We start from the raw sequence: 22,379 nt of genomic DNA, 5'->3' as shown, positions 1-22,379 counted from the left end.
AGTGTGGAAATGGGACACTATATCTATGGATTTTATTGTTGGTCTTCCTATGTCATCTCGTCGCCATGATGCCATTTTGGTGATAGTCGACACATTGACCAAGGTTGCCCATTTCTCACCCGTGCGTACTACATTTACAGCACGAGACATAGCTTAGGTGTTCTTGCGGGACATTGTTAGACTTCATGGTGTTCCCCGTAAGATCATATCTGACAGAGACTCTGTTCGCCTCTTCATTTTGGAGAGAGTTACAGTCGGCTTTGGGCACTAGGCTCAATTTTAGTACAGCATACCATCCTCAGACCGATGGCCAGACTAAGCGAGTGAATCAGGTTTTGGAGGACATGCTACGTATGTACGTGATGGACCATCAAGTCCAATGGGAGGAATACCTTCATCTTGTCGAGTTTGCCTATAACAATGGGCATCATTCTTCCATAGGTATGCCGCCGTATGAGGCTTTGTATGGGAGACCGTGCAGGACACCCTTGAGTTGGGATAAGATCGAGGATCGAGTATCTATTGGGCCCCAGTTGGTAAAGGAGATGGAGCAGCAAGTGACCCTGATTAGACAGCGCCTGAAAGAGGCACAGGATAGGCAGAAGAAGTATGCCGATGCGAAGAGGACAGATCGAGAGTATCAGGTTGGTGATCGAGTGTTCTTGAGGGTACGACCACACAAGAGTCCGATTCGTTTCGGAAAGGGCTCTAAGTTGGCACCCCGGTTTGTTGGGCCGTTCGAGATCCTTGAGAGGATAGGACCTGTTGCATACCGTTTAGCTTTGCCACCTAGCCTATCACGCATCCACGATGTGTTTCATATTTCAGTACTTAGAGGATACATTTATGACGAGTCTCATATTATTGATTGGGATGCTTTACAGGTGGAGTCAGAAGGGCAGCTAGCACTGGAGCCTATCCGCATTATTGCCCGACGGACCCTAGCACTTCGAGGCCGAGAGTTGGACCAGGTTAGGGTCCAATGGGATTGTTACGATGAGGTCACAGCTTCATGGGAGGATGCAGCGCAGATGCGATCTCAGTACTCGTACCTTTTTGATGAACTCCAGGAGGAAGTTCATGCCTAGTGGGGAAGGATGTGAGGCCTCGCCCCGACCCATCGTGGCATAGTGATACATTACCCTTATTTTGTTATTCACGACTCGAGATGTCGAGACATTATCCGATGCTTGGCATATATTTTATTATTTCATGTTGTGTGATGTTATTTCCAGATATATTTGATGATTGTCATTTAATGTTCATGCATATGTATGTTGACGAAATCAGTAGATGTAGGATTGAGATGTGATTTAAGATATTTCAAATGGTTAAGAATTATAAAGGATGAAGAAACTTTATTGATGTATGTTTTAAATTATGAAAAATTTTGATACATATACGTTTATATACATGTGATTTTACGGGACTACTGATGGGTGCAATGAGTGTGCAGATATTTAGCCGAGGAACCCTACGGAGGAACAAAACTGATCTCCATGTGCTAAAATTTGGAAACCCTATTGTTCGAAATTGTGTTCTTTCAGTGTCGCTTGACACTCGTAAAATGTTTATGTACTCAATTTGCTAGTTAGAGTTGTTAGATGGACCTATTTTATTTCTAGATTTTTACTTGACTCTAACCTCTTCCCTAAGGCTTTAAAACATGTTTTTTTTCTAACCTATGGGTGTGGGTATGGGTTAGGGGTCTTTTCCAATCCCTAAGCCCCTAGCTTTGACTTTTGAGGGCACTCAAAAAGTCCCTTTTTGCCTTTGTGCGAAAATTGCAAGTGGTTGTCATGAGTTGTCTTTCCCCACCTCCTTTTAGGATTTAACCATGGTGTAGGTTGTGTTAGGAGTTTCTAAAGTGGCTAAGTGGGTGGAGATAGTTATTGCTCTTTTTGGGGTGGTTGAGTTGGAGGCTTATTAGAGGCCTTCCTTTGTTTAGTGGTTTGGTTACCCAATCTCTATTTTTTAGAGAGGATTTCTTGAAGCTTGAAGGAAGGAGGGATACTCTACTCAAATTGGTTCATTGCCATTACCTCTTTGTGAAGGTAGGAAACTCCCATTTTCCCTTATTCAGTTTTTATGATTGGTTTCATGTTCTTGTTACCTTGTTATTGTTTTACTGTTGTATGGTTGTGGGTATGTTGGGAAGTTTTGTAAACCTTGTTATTTTGGTTGTTTTCCTTTCTTGTTTATGTTTGGAATTTTGAGTTTCCTTGCATGGGTGTTTTGGTATTACTCACCCTAGGAGAGGGCAGAAGTGACCAATTTTGGGAGAGGTCTGTTTAGTTGGACTCCAACCTGTGTAGAGTCTCTTCTCAGGATGAGAAGAGGGATAAAGGGTAGGGTGTTATGGGCCCCTACCCGTCAGCACAAGCCTGGTATGAGTATGGCAAGTTTAAATGGAAGAACGGAAGTTCTTGGTTATTGGCCCCGATTGGGCATCTGAATTGGTGTTGTGCTTGACTTCTCCAGTTGGAAGAATCCACCTCTCCCTAGTCTTGATTCATTGTGAATCTTATTGTGTAAACCCTGTATGATTATGCATGCTTGATGTTCTTTTGGTTCTGCTTGGTTGTCACCCGATCAGTTATTGGTTTCCTCCATGGTTCTTGAAAAGAGATTCAGAAACACATTACATATTCCTTGATTTGATCATGAAGAAAATTTGATAAAATTATTGAAAATTGGGATTGAGATCCTATTGTAAATTGTATTTTTTTTTAAACCTTATTATATATGGCAACGAAGCCGGGTTTTCTTCCTGATTCTTTCCCGGCTGAGCCTTGAATCAGGGTGATAATAAAATAAGTGATTGAGTAAATTTACTTCTCTTAAAATTTTCGTATCCTATGTTGTCATATGAATGTGTATCAAAGATAAGATGCAACAATGGTGTTCAATTTTACATGATTCAAATTGTGATGTATGGTGATGCCTCTATTCATATGGACGGTAGAGAGAGAGATATTACTAATCCATGTAAATGTATGATGTCTTTATCAAGTGTGAAATGATTTAGTTCATGGTTGATTGTGTTGAAAATAAATTTGCAAGAACATGTAGGAAGAATTATGTCAAGATATCCAAGCTACAATTGAAAACATGATAGAGAAATAACTTTGTGTATTTTGATACTCCTTTCAAAGGGAATGGAGAATTATCATTTTGATCTCTCTTATTGTCTCAAATGCCTTATGACTAGTTTAGTCATTATGTTGATCCATCAGTTTTATTAGATAGTTAAATGAAAACGTAGAGGGTTATTTCATGTAATGTGGTTTCATTGAAATGCATGGCCATTTGAGAATTCATGGAAATAACGAATTAGAAATTCACAAGAAAATGCATACACCTATTGTGGTTATATAATTGCAAAAGAAAAATATACATTGAGTTTCAAGAGAGAGTAGACAAATTTTCAAATAATCCACCTACAGGATGCTGGAGTTTGTATGAGAGAATGTGATAATCTTTGGTTTGCAACAGAGAATATTCTAAGAATCTATTAGTGTTTAAAATTAGTAATAAAACAATATATATATAAATGATATCTAATACATTGCATAAGTTATTAAGCCTTTATAACTTTAATATTCTGAATATCTTTTCTTCACCTATAAAACTTTATGTTTTTATTGCCCTCCTTGGCCTTGCACGTCAATTTAAGCTTGCCTTAAAGAGGTCTTTTTGTGTCTGTCTCATGTCATAGTGGATGGGATGGGTGGGTGACGTCACCCTGCCACCTTGTCCCATCCCCATCCTCCTCCATTCCTAGCAGCCAGTTGTGGGAAAGGTGGCATTAATGTTGTGAAGGGAAAATTTGAATGACCACCTTCATTTCCTTAACCCTTCCTTGCCACCTCTGTTCACGTGCCCCTCTTGGGCTACGTTTTCACTACCTCGGGCTGCGTGGCAAGTGGAGTGGAGAGAGTGTTATGTCATGATATGACATTTCATTTGGACGTTGTCGAGTTTGTTGTTAGTAAGTTTTTTTTTTGCTTGCTTGTCTTAATCCTTAGTCCTTAGTTTCCCCTGCGTACCTCCTCTTGGATGTGCAAGTTTGGGATTGCGTGGGGCCTAGGGAGAGGAGTAGGGAGGGGTCACATCCACTTGACTTGTGGTCAAGTGGATGTTAGAGGCTAGGGTGTAGGTTAGGTCTTAGGACAGAAGGGTTAGTGGTTAGATGCTAGTCAATAGGTAGGCTTAGTTAGTAGGGTATGATTTAATTATTCTTTTTTTTTTTTTTTTAGTTAGAATTTAGAATATAATTTAGTGTTAAATTAGATAGTTAGTATTTAGTTAATTTAGTTATTTTATAAATGTAATTAGTTAATTAGTTTAAATCTTTAAGTTATTTTATTTTAGCATGATTAGTTTAGTTAGTTCTTTTTTTTATATATTGTTTTTAAATTTTAAATTGTTAGTTTTAAAATGATATTCAAATTTGTTAAAGTGTACTTAGTTTAATTTAGTAAAGTTTTAAGTTAGTATTACGTTGAAACTTATATAATCCTTTAATTATTAAGTTAGTTGGTAACTATGTTGTTTAATTGTGAGTTGGTTTTAGGTTATCTGTCTTAATATAGTTAGTATAAATTTTAAACATTTAAGGTTTTAACAAACTCATCTTGAAACTATCATCTGTTTCATTACGTTAGCATATGTTAAAACCTATAGGAAATGTTGGATTGTTTCCTTTATCTTTTAGTCAAAAGTTAAGAGTAACTTACACTGTTAAGATCTTTTGATATGTTTAATTCTTAAATGGCATAACGTAAGATTGATATCAATCTAGTAACAAAAGTCTCAAAGTCTTATCAATGTAATCGTTCTCATGTTTATAACCTTAAGACGTAAAGTAAAGAACTTGTACTAGAACTATTATCAATCATTTCAAACCTAGGGCATGATAAATGATTAATTCAAAAAAAAAAAAATTGTGTGTTTTTGCCTTCATGTTTTTGGGCATGACACGCTAGTTACTTCACGACCAATAAGGCTTAAGCCCTAAACCGCCGCAATAAAGGATTTTCCTTGTCGGTAATCTCTTGTGACCGCAAACAGCCCCGTGCAACTTCACAACCTTAAGACTCACTATGACCAAACCGTGGCAAAGCTGCAGATACATTCTTATTGGCTGACAAATAGCACGTGCAGTAAATCATGGCTTAAGAGGATTGTCAGTAGGACTTAGGGAAATATAAGACAGACACCATTACGGACCCTTTGGAAAATATAACTTAGGCATTCGCAGGGTCCATCGATCTAACAGATCACAAATAGATGGGGATGGTAATATCACAACTAGAACGACACAAAAGGCAGAACACTTAAAAAATGAAATCAAGCCAATCAATCAACAAATGAATGGAACATTAGGGCAGACACACGCTGACAACATCTATTTGAAAACACTAGGTGGCAAAATACACATTAGAACATGAACAAATTTAAAAAACCAGGTGTATTTTGCAGGTTCTTGGCTATGCTAGACTAACCTATTTGTCGAAAATTTTAACACCTTTTTGCTCCTGACTCTCAAATCATGAAATAATTAATTTTCAAAATTCTATTAAGACTGGTGCACAATCCCTTGGTAGGTCTCATTCTAAACTCGTTTTGCCCCATATAGCCAATTTTTATAGTCAAACTCCCTTTCAGACATGAAATTTAATGCTTTAATCTTTGAGCTGGCCATATCCAAATAGAGTTAAAATCTGAATTTTGTGCATCCTTTGTGAAAATGATTTCTGGGTTTTTCTCTACATGGATCATTCATCCTGTTGTCAAAAATTTATGAGAAACCGAGTTTCCAATTGAAAGTTATGAAGTTTTCATACTAGTTCCAAATGAACTTTGGAATATGCGTTGAACCATTAAACCAAAAAAGGGTTCAAAAGGTTTAAGTTCAAGAGGTTCATGAACTCATGAACCAAAAATGTTTGGGTTCAAAGGGCTCAATGTTCAAAAGTTCAAGTTCAGAGGTCCAAAAGGTTGAACAGTTCAATGTGCATGAGAATGTAAAGGCAAAAGTGATTAATGAATAAAAATGATCCTGGGCAAATTCTGTAAATTTGAACCTTCTAATTAAACCCCGAGGTTCAAGAGGTTTGGAAGGTTCAATGGTTCAATGTGATAGCCAAATTCTGCACATGTATCAGCCAGTCCAGAAAAGTATCCAAATAAAAGTTGCAGATTATTTAAACATGAAGATAACCTCCTAACATTTTGGTCTTAAGTTTCCCAGATTTAATCTTATAACTATACTAGTTCATATGACATTATTTTAATATTTTCTCAATGCAGCAATATGATTGGAGGATTCAATTTACAAAGTAAGTACCCTGATTTGACAAGCTGTTCAAAAATAGTTTAAAACCCATTTGCAATTTTAAATATCATAACTGCTCGCTAATTTTCACAGCCCCAGGATGTCCTGTTAACCTGTAGTGAATTTATTTAAAAGTGGCTGCAAAAGAAATTAAAAATTTATCACTCATTTGTGTGCAGCAATTTAGAAAATTTTAAATATGTTTTCAATCAGACTGAGCTGCAATTAGGGGGGAATTATTTTATTCCTTTTTATCGAGAATCAGTTATTAAAACTGAAAAATCCATCAGGAATGAGAAGATGGAAAAGTGAGAAGAAATAAATCTTGCATAACCTTTTCAAGAATCAGTTACATGATGAGAAAGTGACCATAAAAATGAAAAACTAAGAGAGGATAACTATAAATGGTAATTCTTGCCAAGAAAGAGGGGTCCTTGTCTTAAGAGAGGGAAAGCTTCAAAGGGAGAGCAATTTTCTTTTGTCAGTTATTATTGGTTTTGTTGTACACAGTTCTGAGTCTGTGAGCTCAATTTTTGTACTGAGAAATGAAGCAAATGCAAATTTACCTGTGTGCCAATTTGTGCTTTCTTTAGATTATAAATTTTGGATGTCTTTGTGATCATTTTCAATACTAATTCCATTGTGACAGACAGACAGGAATTTATTTCTGAACCTGTGAATTCGGAATAATTAATTTATCACAGAGTTTGTTGCTCATCTTTTTGATTGCTTCTCATCCAAGAGTGTGGTAGGTGTAATATGTGAGGTATCTTTCCTGCATTCATTTAATTCTGAATATAAATCTTCACAGCTTTTTCGTAACTATGAATAGATGGTTGTTTGCCTTCCTTGCCTTCTGGTTAAAGGTATAACTAGCGTTTATATTTATTGCATATCAAATGAAGGGAGTTATATATATATATATATATATATATATTGCTGGGGCTTTGTAAACAACCATGAAGTTGGCCAACATAGAAATTTTGTCTTGTATACCATGATGGCACTATATGAACAGGTCAGCTAGCATTGATAAGAAGTTCAAGTGCTTCCGTGTGAAGATATCTTCACGTGCCTTATATAGGTGATTAATATGTATGCATGCCTCAGTCTTGATCATTAATAATAGCAGGTTAGTATAGAGTTTATCTCCTTAATAAATGGTGAATTGCTTCTCCATTTGAATGCTAGTATAAGGAGGCTGGCAAGCATGCTTATGTACTGATTATTGGGCCAGTCTGTTTTAAACCCATGAGTCCATTCAACTATCTCATCTATTCACCTTGAAATACATTACATCCATGACAACAACTTGACAGTTTCTCATACTACTTTGACATCAATGACAATCAATTCCAACAGTCATTTCTATTTCAGTCATATACTCATAAACAGAAAGGTCAAAAACATCTGTAGCAGGGTTACAGACTTATAAGCACAGTAAAAGGAACATGCATACTTGGAGAAGCCGAGTCTGGTATTGGTAGCGATGCAGCTAACTTTCGAAAATAGGCAACAGGTGTACTTGAAAATGCCCATGTTTTCACTATAATTTAATAATTTCTGAAAAATGTCATCACACAACTTTGAAAACAAGAATAGTAAATCAGTCATACAAGAATAACTAGTAAAGGCAATTTCTATTTAGACCACAACAATGTTAGGAAACCAATCATACAACTGTTCATGTCCCTCTCAAGAGTTCTACAGTGTCAATAGATCAGATCACTGGAACTTTGCATGGATTTTTGTATCATCCAAAATATCACCATGAAACATTATGCAAACTTATTTTATTTATTCGCCCTCCTTTTTGCCTTTTGACACTTCTTGTCCTACATTTTTGGTGGGAGATGCATATATTTCTGGTCAAGAGACTTTGAAGATGGCAGCCAAAAGAACCTTAGGAGTCGGGAAGTTTTTGGAGACATCTCTGGTACTAGAGGTGTGCTTCTGTTTCCAAGACACATTTTGGGGGATGAGAGATTGGTCTCTGGATAGCCAATTGTTTTGTCAGTTCCCACTTTCAAGCATTTACACTAGTGTCATTATTTTTCGTTTACCAAATATATAGTAACTCCACGTTCCAACCATCCCCAAATTTTTGTTGTCCCTGATACCTACCCTTTTCCCCCCATCCCAAAAACTTCAAGAAACACTAATCTTCTATTGTATGATCAAACTCGTAAATAACAACTTTATGTGGGTGAATAGCATGCCAAAGTAACAACAACACAGCTAATGACAGAGATCCAAGCTGCTTCATTCAAGTTCGAAGAATCGCTAATTTTCAATGACGAAATGCCTAATTCATTTATATATAGCTTTCTTCATTTAAAGAGCTTGCATCACAAAGAGAACATTTTAACACTATCAAAATCCAATAATGAACAGTTATTAAATACATTTTCCACTCTACTCAATATGTTTATAAGATGTAATTCACAACTTCTAATCAAAAAGACAATGATAATGAAAACAAAACATTCATAACAGCTTTTGCCTTTTGTAAAGTGATGCTACAAAAAGGCATTTGTCATTATCTTTCAAACATAGACAACCTCTATTTCAAACATAGACAGCCTCTAGCTAGACTGCAATCCCAAGTCACTCAAACCAAATACCTACATATTTGGAAAACACTTGCTTAAAGATACCATTATCCATCATCTCCAATGAAAATGTTAAATGTTGCATTTAAATAAGAAGAGATCTAATACCGCCTCCAAAATAAACACCTAAGTGAGAAATGCAATACAAAAGAATTTTTACCAAATACCATAATTGCCCTTGCAAAGTATATACTAAGATATTAAAATGTATATATTATACGAGGTCCAATACCTGTCCCAAATACCCAGTTGTCCCACTTTCTACCAAAGGAACTTCTGCAGCCAAACAAAGCCTATTGACATGTCTCCGTGCATCCAGGTTATCCAGCCCATTTAATACCACATTGAACTGCTTGAAAAAATCCACGTCAAATTCAGGATCCTTCACATTTGCATGGTATGCAACTATGTTCATATCTGGCTTGAATTTAAGTATTGCTTCCCTTGCAACCTGGCACATAATGTCCAATGAAAATGAGGCCAAAAAAACTTGAAGATAATAGAAACTTAAATCATTGTACTTCTTTGACTGAGAGAAGCTAAGCAAAGCAAGGTTGAACCCTTGCCTTGGCTTTGGATTGCCCCACATGCACTTTCCGGAACAAGAATTGCCTGTTCAAATTACTAACTTCAATTGTGTCCATGTCAATCTGCAAGAACAAAATTAGAAAACGAGAAAAAGCTGTCAATGTCTTTGAAAGATTCCAAGTGACTTACTGCAATTCTATGTGAACAAATGAAAATTTATGATAGCCCTATGATGGCCCATCCTCCACGTCATACAAAACCAATACATAAAGAACATCTTATCATTAATATTATTGTCTGAAAAGACAGATTGTTATATTATTGTAAGTTTTGTTTTCGTTTAATTAAAATGAACCAAAAGTTGAATATGAGATGAACAATTGATGCCTCTATCTTTGACCATGGGATACATAGCAAACACGTCTACAAAAAATACTTCCAAATTTAGCCATCTGTAGCATCTTAGCAAGAAAATTGAAGAGCTGGGAATCTGATTTTTGATGGAGAGGGCCGCATCAAAGTTCAGGTGACCCATTATGCTATGAATGATGACAGGAATGTAAGCTGACTATTTTTGGTATGGAGAGAGACACAGCTTTGGAAGCCTGGTATATGATAGTCCAATATACTAGGCATATCATGTTTACTGCCAATAATCCTGGTGTCACGTCCATATCTAAATATACCAAATGAATTGAACAAGGGTACTATTGTGGAGAAAAAAATTATTAAAAATCAATAGTCTTTCCAAATTGAAAACCCCTGCCACCAAAAGACAGTCAAGTAGGAGTGATGCAGCTGAGCTATGCAGAAGCTCTATGAAAAATTTGCTACAAAGGAAGAGGAGTCAATAATCTAAAAAGAACATCAAGAGCTGCAGACAAATCACAATTCATAAAAAATTTAAAAAGTCAACGTGAAAAAAATCATTGTTATCACAAAGTCTCAAAAACAAGCAAGTCACCTTGTCATAACCACTGTTGACATACTCAAAGTACTCACATACTCGGTAAGTATTTGCAAGCTTTTTTCTAGCAATGTGTTTCTTAAGTTTTAACTCGCAAATTGCCAATCTTGAGTCCTATTAGCCCCTATTATGAACTAGCCCAAATTTGTTTTTCATGCAGAAGCTCTATGAAAAATTTGCTACAAAGGAAGAGGAGTCAATGATCTAAAAAGAACATCAAGAGCTGCAGACAAATCACAATTCATAAAAAATTAAAAAAGTCAACGTGAAAAAAATCAATGTTATCACAAAGTCTCAAAAACAAGCAAGTCCCCTTATCAGAACCACTGTTGGCATACTCCAAGTACTCACATACTCGGTAAGTATTTGCAAGCTTTTTCTAGCAATGTGTTTCTGAAGTTTTAACTCAGAAATTGCCAATCTCGAGTCCTATTAGCCCCTATTATGAACTAGCCCAAATTTGTCTTTCATATTGAATTCATCGTCTAACTAATCCAAGTCGTGTGTGTTTGGTATAAATACTTCTATGATTGGTCACTACGTGATTTCAGTAAAAAAAAGCTTCAACATGATCCTTTTTGGCAAGATAACAACATTCCTCTTGTCTTCACAAGCCATCAATGTGATTATGGTATGCACGTATTCAAATGAGAAGCCCAAAGGTTGAAGTGGGGCAAATCAAAACTTTTAAGACTGATTTGAGATGCGGAAAGGAATACAAAAAAAGGTTGAATCCTTGTGTCATCGGTGATATGGATGAAATTGTAAAGTTTGTTTAAAATGCTGATTACAATGATAAGATAAAAGCAAAAGAAAGAGTTATCAGCAATTTTCAAAAGTTGTTAAAATTATTTAAAGCAATAACTAAAGAAGTTTATAATGCTGAGGGAAGATGGTGGCACAACATGTTTCACAAGTGGTGAAAGCCATTGAAGAACCTGATCACTAAGGAATGTGATGCTCAGCAACTTCCTTCAAAGGTTGCAGAAGTTCTTAAAATCTCCGATGTCTTTGATTGTGAAAAAGCTAGTTACTTAATTGGCAATGCAAGAGAGTTGTCCAAGTCAATGAGATTGTCAATGTCTCCATTCATGAAAGGGTTAGTAATGTAACTCATTAGTTGGTAGGTTGACAAAAATTGTCAAAGTAATCCAAAATGTCATTAAGAGTGCTATAATCTTGTAAAGTTGATAAGATTGTTTAAAACTCTGAAAGTTTACACTGAAAAATTAACAAAAAGGTGCAACGTGTTTGAAAAGGTGGCACACATAAAGCAACGGATGCAATAAACATTTTACCCACTCCTTTTTATAGGCGAGTTGGTATCTTCTTGAATGAACACTACAGATACAGGTGATAAAATTATTTAATATTATAGTTTGAAAATTCCTCTAATTTATGTGCATGGAATGGAGACAAGGGTCGAGAGTTGATCCACCAACCTCTGCTAGATCTTCTTAGCTCATGCTCGTCTGCTACATAGGCATGTATTGTATGTAACATATGAAGGCATAAAGAAAAGGCCCATGGTCTATTTTAAACAATGTTTCTATGGAGTTGATGTCCTACAACATGCAATGATTACAGAAATTGATCAAAAATGGATGCTTTGAAACAAGAACTTGCAGCTTTATAAATTTCAAGCAAATGTAATGGCTGAAAAAGTGCCAAATTCTTCAAACTTGCCAACACCTTGCCATGATGAAATGAACGCTTTGAATGAATTATCAACTCTACCTGATGTCTAAGTGTTGTGCATTAATAAAGAGATGGAAGGCACACCCTTTACCAACATCCTCACAACTAATACCAGGCAGGAGAATTTGAACAGGTTATGAACATCCATCACGGCATACAAATGGGATATTTTTGTCAAACTTTATGCTGGGAGATACTTCGCGATCTTTAATTCAAATGTGGAGTTGTAGACATATAGTCTGAATATGGATTCTTGAGCCAGTAAATCAGTACACCAAGAACACATTTAGCAAAGGTCAAAGCACAATATGCATGGTTTCTTGTAAGATGTTAAGGTTGGAAATGCCATGGTCCACATACATACTAAATATGGAAGTATAGAACTGACATATAAACTATATAGAAAATAATTCAAAGAAATGTCTTTTCATAAGCTCATGACAATCACAGAATCATACAAAAATTTGATACAGTAGACAAGATTTACAAACTCTCAAATAAGTTTAACCAGTTGGCGTAGAGTCAATTGTACTCTACAAAATTTGTCACAATATTCCTAGTCCGCGCCATTACAAGAATCGTTCTTGGCATCCATTTGGACATAATGATAGTCTATTTTATCAAAGTTTCAATTAGAAACAATTTACAATCACAGCCTGTGTACCTCATTTGTCTTACAAACCTCTACCAAAGTATCAAACTACTTTCACATAAAAATGAATGCAAAATTTGGTTGATACCAGGGCACAGAGGGATTGAAGGAATTTTATTAGATGTAGTTGCTATTGTCACAGTGGACACACACATAGAAAGTGAAATCGCAGGTAGCAGGGAAGAATTGTTTGATAGAATATGTCGATGAGAAGTCATCAACGAAGCACGTTTTTATTTTGACAGCACACATCAAGGAAGCACCACCTCATGAAGAGTCATTTTTGAGTATATATGCAAAGTACTTGTTGTTTGATTAAATTGCAAGTGTTGCAAGTCTCCTCCTATCTATGTCTCAAATTTAAATGCACAATGTTGCTTACAGTGATTATGATAAATACCCTAAATGATGTACACAAACCGATAATATTATGGTGGGTATTCTATCGTGAATGGGAAAGCTTGCTATGGGAAGTCTCTTCTTCTTGTAAAATATAAAAAATACAGGTTCAAAAATATAGAGAAGGTATTTCCAAATTGACAAAAGTGTGTGATAAGGTGGTGGTATTTTGGGATCATCAATGGTTTCATTCTAGATATACATTTAATCCCAATTTATATCAGGAAAATAAAAAGAAGTTCGTCAACTTTGATCGGTCTTTCATCTCTTGTAAGTGAAAAGTCATAGGCAAATACAACAAGCATGAGTGTTATTTCTAATGAATTGGGAGGTGTCATATGATTGCATAAGATTGTCAAAAAGTTTACTATTCAAGAGGATTTCAAGGAAAGAATTCTTTGCAGATGTAGCATATGTACTTGAAGCACAAGTTCTTGGTAAACATCTATCTCGTAATTCAGAAGAAGACATCGTGCTCACCTTAATTCAACTGATAACTTCTTTGTCTCCAAAAGTTCTAGATCTCAATTTCTTGTTTGTAAAATTGACTTATGTCACTTATTGTAACTAAAGTTAGATTTTGGGTCCCATATTTGGACAATTAGATCCCAACTTCCTTTCAAAGTAGGAGTTATTAGAAGTAATCACTTAGGTACTTGCAAAAGGGTTCCTTTAGGTAGTTACTCTAAGTGGTTTGACCAAGTAGTTATCCTAAGTGGTCACTCAAAGTGATTATCCCAAGTAGTTACATGAAGTAGTTTGGTGGTTACTCTAATTGGTTATTAGGGAGTTATTCAAGAAGAATCTATAAATACAAGGAAATTTGTAATGTAAAAAAGCGGAACTGTTTGCAGATATCATGGAGAAATTTCAAATCAGATTTTAGGCTTTTCATCATGTACAAGAGTCTTTGAACTTATATTTTTTCAAAGAGATAATAATGAATGCATTTAGTCGTATGTCTCGAATGTTCATGAGTGTTATTACTATCTTTTCGTATGTTAAGTTAGTGATCTCTAGATGTATTGTTGGAATCCAATAGTCTGTCCAACATATATATAATTGGTTTGACAGAATACATTCGGTTCTTGGTCTCTTGATGTGAATGTACTTGAATGACCTATCTTTTCGTATGCTAGGATTCTTTGTCCTTATTTTGTCAGATCATTGCATCTATTATTAAACCCCTTTGTAATCATTATCTATTGTGAAAACCTATTTGGTAATTTTTATGTCTATCATTGGGGTTTCTTATGTTCGTTGTGATTTAGTTTTATGTTTTCTATCCTTTTGTACTGTCAGGTGAAAAGTACACAACTTTGAACACCCCAATCATACAAGGGAGCTGCCCCTCTCAAACACAAACAAAGGTTGCAATTTGCTCGTGATCAGATTCATTCTCTCGTCACTGCTCCTCAGACAAACAGGGCCACTTCAAAGAAGCATTAGCATGACAAATCTGTATACCAAAAAGTCCAGACAAATATGCAAACTTGCATGAGCATTTGACAAGACCAAAACGTGAGCTTACCTGCATGGGGTCAATGCAAACAGTCACAGGCAAACACTATAAGAGCACCGGTCACTCCTAGAAGTGAAACAGCATATAGGTGATACAAACCAACAAAAAAACAACCTTACTCTTGTGGAGGAGAAAATTATTGAAATGCAAAAGAATCTTTCACAATTTAAAACCCCCACAACCAAATGACCATGTCAAGTAGGATGATGCAACTAAGCTAAGCAGAAGCTCTATTAAAAAATTTGTTGCTGAGGAAGAAATGGCAATTCATCAACAGAGAAAAATGTAACAAGCTGCAGACAAATTATGTAATAACCCTCACCTGGCTATAACTTGAGCAATTCCAAATTTCACTAAATTTTCACCAATTCTTCCTCACAAATCAGATGTTTGGCATTTTGTCAAACATTTGGCACATAGCTGGTCAGTACTGTATTTATGATATTTGGAATGTACTTGCTTTTTGAGTTTTGGAATATGTGAGTATTACAAATTAAATTCAAATGTAAATAGTGAAACTAAATACTAACTGAAATCATTACTCATGTAATAGCTATAAAAAGCATCAAATTCCAATGAGTTCCAATGTTGAGACTAACCCTATGAATCCCAACAACTTATACTGACAATCAAAATAATTACAATAATTAATATCATAAACCTCTGGAAATGAAATGCAATTGACTTAGAACCTGATTTTGGACTCGCAACATTGGACCTTGACAAAGTAACTAAACCAGAATTTGGATCTGCTCCTCCAACGTGCTGTTTGCCAACCAAGAAATGACACTGGATGGTTCCCTTGTTCCCACAATAATACACATATCACAGTGGCCACCTCTTAGGAAAAATCGCAAATGGTAAAGGAATGAACGCTGACCATATCAGACCGATTGCTAGCCCTGTAGCAGATCTTAGGCCTTAAATGAATGAATGCTGACCATATCACACTGATTGCTTAGCCCTGTAGCAGATCGCAGGCCTTAAATGAATGAACATTGACCATGCTAGCATACTCGTATTTACAGAACAGGTTCCCACGTGGCTATGTATGATTGGCAGACCCAATGTACAGTGTCGTCCAGTCCAAAGAGAATGGAATTGGCTCAGAACTCACCAAACTTGCACACAAAATAGGAAACACTGCCCTCCTGATATAATTCAGCAGTCTGTAGTGCCACAATTCGAACCTCCACAATACCACAGCAGTCAGATTATAATCTCCCAATGAATTCCCTTTCAAATTTCCACAGGACATCTCTAGCAAACACAATCTGCTTAGACACAGCAAGTACAGTAGGAGAGAAATATAATCCAGATCACACAATTCACAATACCTCAGCTGTGAAATTGCTAAGGACTACTCAGAATCTCAAACTCAGCCCTAGTACTTCAGCAAGGGCAAATTCAGAACTTCAAAAAAAGCCACAAAGGCAACAAAAGCAAATAAGTTATCCAAACCTATTTTTCCCATTGAAATGAGCTCCTATTTATAATCCTTTGTTGGCCAAAGTTTCCTAAAGAACTCCATTTCAGAAATTGTGGAAGTTTCCCAAAAGAACTCAACACATGAAACTTTGTAACACTCTTTTTAGAAATATCTCTTATTGACATTATTATAATAACATATATATTATTATAATAATGCAACCTTAATAACTATATAATAAATAAGAGCTCATGCAATTATTAACCTCATTTATTGCAGATGACAACCAACTATCAAAGCCACCCGCTGCAATGCCAAAAATAACAATTGCCAAAAATAGACTTACTAAAAATAGTAAGTCCGCAACTGAGACCCCCAAATCACCCTATCAGCTCACAAGGGTCGCTATGATGAGCTAAATCCATCAACTACACAGACATGTCATAAACAAGGACATTACAATCCTCCCTTTCGGAGACTGCTTGTCCTCAAGCAATCCGACATCACACTAAAACCTCCACCAAGATCCCATAAGAAGCAAGTGAAGTCCCTGACCTTACTAAACCAACTCCATCCCAGTACTATCATTAGAACCACTAACATGACCTATAACATAGCACCGAACACCTATGCTAATGATTTAAAAGTTGAAACATCACTAGCAGACAAATCCATGGGAGATCTCAGCACATTCTCCTTCACTATATATCCCACACCATCCTACAGACAATCCAACTTAGGTACAAACCAACTCTGCACCCGATGCAAATCCAAAACATACCAAACTGTAATTACTCATCACAATATAAACTCTATCATCAATCTGATCCTCTCTATCATCATCCTCATGTTGTTGTGATGACTCATCCTCAATCACATCCGTGTAAACCCACATACCACAATTCCCTCCTCCCTTTGACCTCAATGCGCAAGTATGACTTTTAGACAAAGGCCCCTTGCACCAAAAGTTGAGTTGTCGCCTCCTCAAATCCTCTCTAGAAATAACATCATATCTCCTCACTGACTTGCCCTTGTCCTCAACAAGTGGAGGGGACTCATCATCGGGCAAAAGAGCGGAAGAATTCGAAGCAACCTTGCTTCGAGAAGAAGACTCCAAGTCATATGCCTTCCTCATCGCTACTTGTAGTAAGATGGATCCAATGACTTTACCCATCCACGAAGTGGCTCAATCAATCCCTCCATAAACAACATCACTCATTTGCACTCCAAAATATCATAAACCATAACTGAAAGCCTCTAGAACTCATTGATGTCACCCTCTAATCCACCAAACTACTTCAGCCGAGCCAACTCACGGAAGTACACCTTCGGATTCTTCCTATCAAATCTCTCAATCAGGCGATCCATGAACTCTTGATAAAAAGTGATTTGATCATGTCGCAAAGAAACTAACCTATGGTACCACCAATCATAGGCAGCTCCGTCCAACTGCAGCACTCCAAATCTGATAGTGTCTACCTCTGACATGGGACGCAGAGCCAAATGTGTGTCAAGCTTATGGATACAAGCTCAAGTTGTAACTCTCCCGGTATAATCGAAGTGCTCCAACATCATCTTACTGGCAACTTATTGTAACTTGGTATGTCAAAGCCTCTGTCTCTCAGTTGTCGGCCTTGCCCTAGAATGCTCCCATTTCTAAGTCAGGAACCTATCAAAATTCAGATGACCTTTAATTGTTTGCAATAATCATCCCACTCCGCAAACTATGCCACCACGTCATCAACAAAAAAAACGGCCTCAAACTCAACTAACCACATCCACCGCAGGTCTCAGAAACGTTGGCCTCTACAACCTACCATGAGTGCTAGTATGTATGTTAGCCCTATCAACTAACACACCACGATCCTCAACTCGAACCTATTATGCATCTCTGTACCTATCACCAACTTTGGTTCTGTCCTTGACACAAGATCTATAAGAACCAACAAAAACATCTCGAGCTCTCTCCTTACTCTGTCCTTGAGGAAGTGCTATCTGTTGCAGAGTATTAGACAATTGTTGCAGTATCCCAGCCATCTATTGTTGTCCGACTGCCAAATTCCTAAATGTTTGCATTGCCTTTCTATCAATATCAACATCTCTAACTCCTAACCCACCTGAACCACCAGAACTATTGAGTTTTAAAGATCTGCTCCAAATGTATTTAACATGGCCATTGTAATTGATGTGTTCCAACTGCATATTTGAACCTCATATAAATATGAGAGGAGACATGTCTCTATAGTTTAATCATCATTTAATTAATAATAATATATTTTTAAAAATAACTATATGTAGAACAATATATAGCATAATATATATATATATATATATTAGACAATAATATATATATATATATATATATATATATATATATATATAATTAATTTAACATGGATAAGTATATATAGGAAATGATGATTTACCAAAACTAATAATGTATCTCAGATCAAATCAATCCGATTGAAGCTACAACCTTAACACTCCCTCTTAGCTAGAGAGGATTTGTAGAACACATTATGCTCTGAAGAATATGAAGAGATATCATCTCAGTATGATATTCCTTGAATGGCATATTTAAGGATATCAACATAAATCCATCAACTTAGATGTTATCTTTCAATATAATCTGAAGTATGATTCAACAAGAAATATCAATCATATGATATTCATCATACATATATTCTTTTGGTATGTGCACTGGCATCAAATCCTTGACGCCTACCAAAAGAATATGTTATATCCTAGAAGGATATGAGATATCTGATTTCTAGCACTCTAGGACAACTTAACAAGAAATCACAATGTCATAGTCTCTATCATGACAAGTATCATGATCTTCGACACTCCAGGACAACAACTTAATGAAGTTTGATCATGATACGTTTGTTATAATGACTTCCAGCACTCTGGGACAACAACTTAATGAAGTCAATCATGATAACAGGCCTACCATTTATAATATCATCAGCTTACAATGGTTACCTTTTCTTTATATATGTCAATGAAAGATCGTCACCTTTCATTACATATCATATGCGAAATAGTGACCACCATGAACCAACTCAAAGGGTGGTACAAGGGCTTTCACCTTAATTCTCTCCCACAGAGAAGAATGCATTACAAGGAATTTCACTTTGAACTTTTCCCTTATAGAGAAGAGAGCACACTTTGAATTTCTCCCTCTAAACAACAATCCTAGGAAGTCAAGTCCTCTAGTTAGAGCTCTCTTCGCATAAGGATGTCTGTCAAACTCCCTCTAAATCTAATATCAATCTTCCTGACTTTCAATGATAAGTCATTACTTCCTCATTATGTACATAGAGGTAGGCCCATCAAAAACATGCAATCAGACTCCCTCTTAATATAGAAGGATACTCATTATCTAAGTCATCACGGATATTTGCTTCAAGAGTCTCACTTTATCTAGCCTAATCATCGGATGACTAACAAATTCTAGACCACAACTTCTTCGAAGCTATTGTCATAAGATTGTGTCTACACAATATTTGGTCACATGTGTAAGGTATCAACCTTCTTCTCCTGTAAAAAACATCCTTAGACATAAGGGAAAAGATCAAGGCAAATAACTCTTATAGCATGTATAGAACTGCAAATAGACAGAATACAGTGAATAGATAAATGTAATACTCAAAAATACTTATCTGCACATAAACATCATTGATACAAGTTGCTCCAGTGAGGGACCATATGTAACAAATCAGAAAATCGTCTCCATATAAGCATTTTTCAAACAATGGGAATGAAAAATTGGCTATAATTCCCCCCACAATGTAAAATTCCCACTTACTGCATTTTATAGGGTTTTCAGTCACTCTTTAGTCCCGCGACTACACACATCAAATTCGTTCTTCCTTGAATGCAATCTCTTATACCTCTTGGTTTGCCATATTATATTTTGAACAAAGGTTTTGTGATTGATATATTATTTTCATCAGCTAAAGGAAGTTGTGTCTCCAGTTGGTCAACACCCGAATTAGCATTTGGGCATGAACAGTGACTTTGCAACTCACAAAATCTATATCATTTCGTTATGATATATGAAAAGTATAAGCTCGCTCAATGTGTCCGTTCACCAACTTCACTCCTCCGCTTCCAACAAATGAAGTAATACAATCTCTCTCTCAAAACACCTTATCTACATTAGCTAAGAGAGTGTTTGATTGTTCTTCATGCTTAATCTCCTCAATGTTATGATGAAACTTCTAATAACATCATCTAAATATTCCTGGTATTATGTTTATGTTGCACTCTCATACAAAAGGTTGGATTCCAAGCTTGTTGTAGGTCACATTACCTGATGCTCAATTTTGTCACGTCACCATGTTCTGATTCATCACTACTATCATATGCAATGTCATTGCCACTAATTTTTGTCTTCCCGCATCCTATAACAACATCTTGTTCTAATCTATTTCCAATGACCTTTATATGGACTTGCTCAACATGTGCATTTGTAATATTGAGGCTACAAAATACTAGCAAAGGTTTGATTTTTCAGGGAGATGCTTCTCAGAAATTTGTATTCCTGCATGGTCTCCTTCAATTCCTTCAAGATCTTAAATTTGCAAAGCATGCTTCATTATTTTCCTAAAATTGGTTATGGACAAGCATATTGCCTGCTCACATACTTCAATTGAAACTTCAATCATTCACGTGGTGAAGACAATATGCAGTGGTAAATAGTACTTGTGTCCAGTAGGGATCCAACCACCTCTACATAGTGCTAGATCTACTTTCGCATCAACATAATAAGAAGGAAATTTTCATAGGGGCAAGACTTAGCGACCACTTCAGATTGCCTATGACCCTACCACATCGAACCCATCAACCATGATCGCCTCACACCAAAGGTTATGCCTTCCACAATATAACTCTCATTCAGCTGTGTATGCATATGCTATGCTGGTACATGACTCTTAACGTTTTTATTTTTAATTTTAAAAAATATAGTGGATATTGCCCATTGCTTCCATTTATTATTATTTTCGGGAAAGAAAAAAGGAATTTTTGTTTCTACAATCTCATCAATTGTAAAGTGAGTTGATAAGCCGTGAAAAGACATGTCCCTTCTCCCTCTTTTTCCTGCAAGAACATTCTCGTAGGAAAAGATAAAGGCAAATGCTCAAATACAAGGGAGAAACTTCAATGATTAGATAAATAAAATATCCAAGGATAATAAATCCTCATTTGTACATCAATATCCTTTTATTTGATCTTTCATTTTCGCATTTCACTGCGCCACAACTGATAACAAAACAGAAAGTTATAAGTAAACATGGGAGTTGTAAACCCTATCCAAGCACAATTCTGCAGAAATACTTGCCCTCAACCATCATTCAGTTTTCATTATGTTAAAATTTATCTTTGAACTGTAAACTGTATAGTTATAATTGTAATCTTGAACCGGAAACTATAACTATTAATTTTGAGGTTTTAACTTTTGATAGTATAGTATAAAAATATATACAGTTAAGAAATTACGTTCTTCTATAAATATAAACATAACTCATTTTATATTAAACTGCATTCTATAATATTTATATAATATAAGTTTTTAACAAAAAACTTAAATGCACTGTACACTTACATTATTAAACATTAATATATTTATTTTTAAATTATATACTGCAAACTTTTGTACAAGTAGTATATAACTTTAAAAATTTGACATATGTTGTTCAACAATTTCTTTTTTAGCAAATATAATTGCTGCCAAGAGTAGCTCCAATAAACCCGCCTTCAAAAACAACACAAGTTCACCTTTATGGAGACATGTACAAAGGCAAGACAAAATTGAGGCAATGGGACATTTTTTGAATAAGCTCGTACAGCCTGGTGTAAGCCCATTTCTCAGTCACCTTCAACATGGACAAAGCATGGACACAAAAATGGTAATGATGTGCCACCTCCTCAATAGCAAAATGTACTAGAGAGAAAAAGGAAGCAGATCCATAAGTTGCCTATGATGTGGCACATCTTTTGAGAAGAGAATTGGGATAATGGAGACTTCCCACTTCTCCATCTCATACTGTCTTCCCTGATGTTATAGTACAAATCTAACCATTTCAGGGTAGAAATGAAGAAAAGCATACTAATGTAAAACAAAGTAGGTGATCATTAAAAACGGAAATTTCAACATGACATTAGTGAAATTGCAAATCTAACCATTACAAGATGTCATTGTGCAATTAACATTTTTTCCAATGTT

General features: G+C 35.9%; 1 protein-coding gene across 1 annotated transcript in view; it reads right to left on the bottom strand.

Moving 5' to 3' along the window:
• SAE2 (SUMO-activating enzyme 2) overlaps positions 1–22,379 on the bottom strand; it is a 169,646-nt gene that overhangs the window by 127,110 nt on the left and 20,157 nt on the right. Inside the window, exons 3-4 of the mRNA XM_089799826.1 lie at positions 9,519–9,602; positions 9,185–9,403 (exon numbers count right to left, since the gene is read on the bottom strand). Of these exons, the coding sequence (XP_089655952.1) occupies positions 9,185–9,403; positions 9,519–9,602 (303 nt within the window). The remainder of the gene's footprint in view (positions 1–9,184; positions 9,404–9,518; positions 9,603–22,379) is intronic.

This window comes from Cupressus sempervirens, chromosome 9 (assembly GCF_028749045.1).
Source record: "Cupressus sempervirens isolate cs-2001-9-10 chromosome 9, ASM2874904v1, whole genome shotgun sequence".
NCBI classification, from domain to species: Eukaryota; Viridiplantae; Streptophyta; class Pinopsida; order Cupressales; family Cupressaceae; genus Cupressus; species Cupressus sempervirens.
This window is presented reverse-complemented; position numbering and strand designations above follow the sequence as displayed.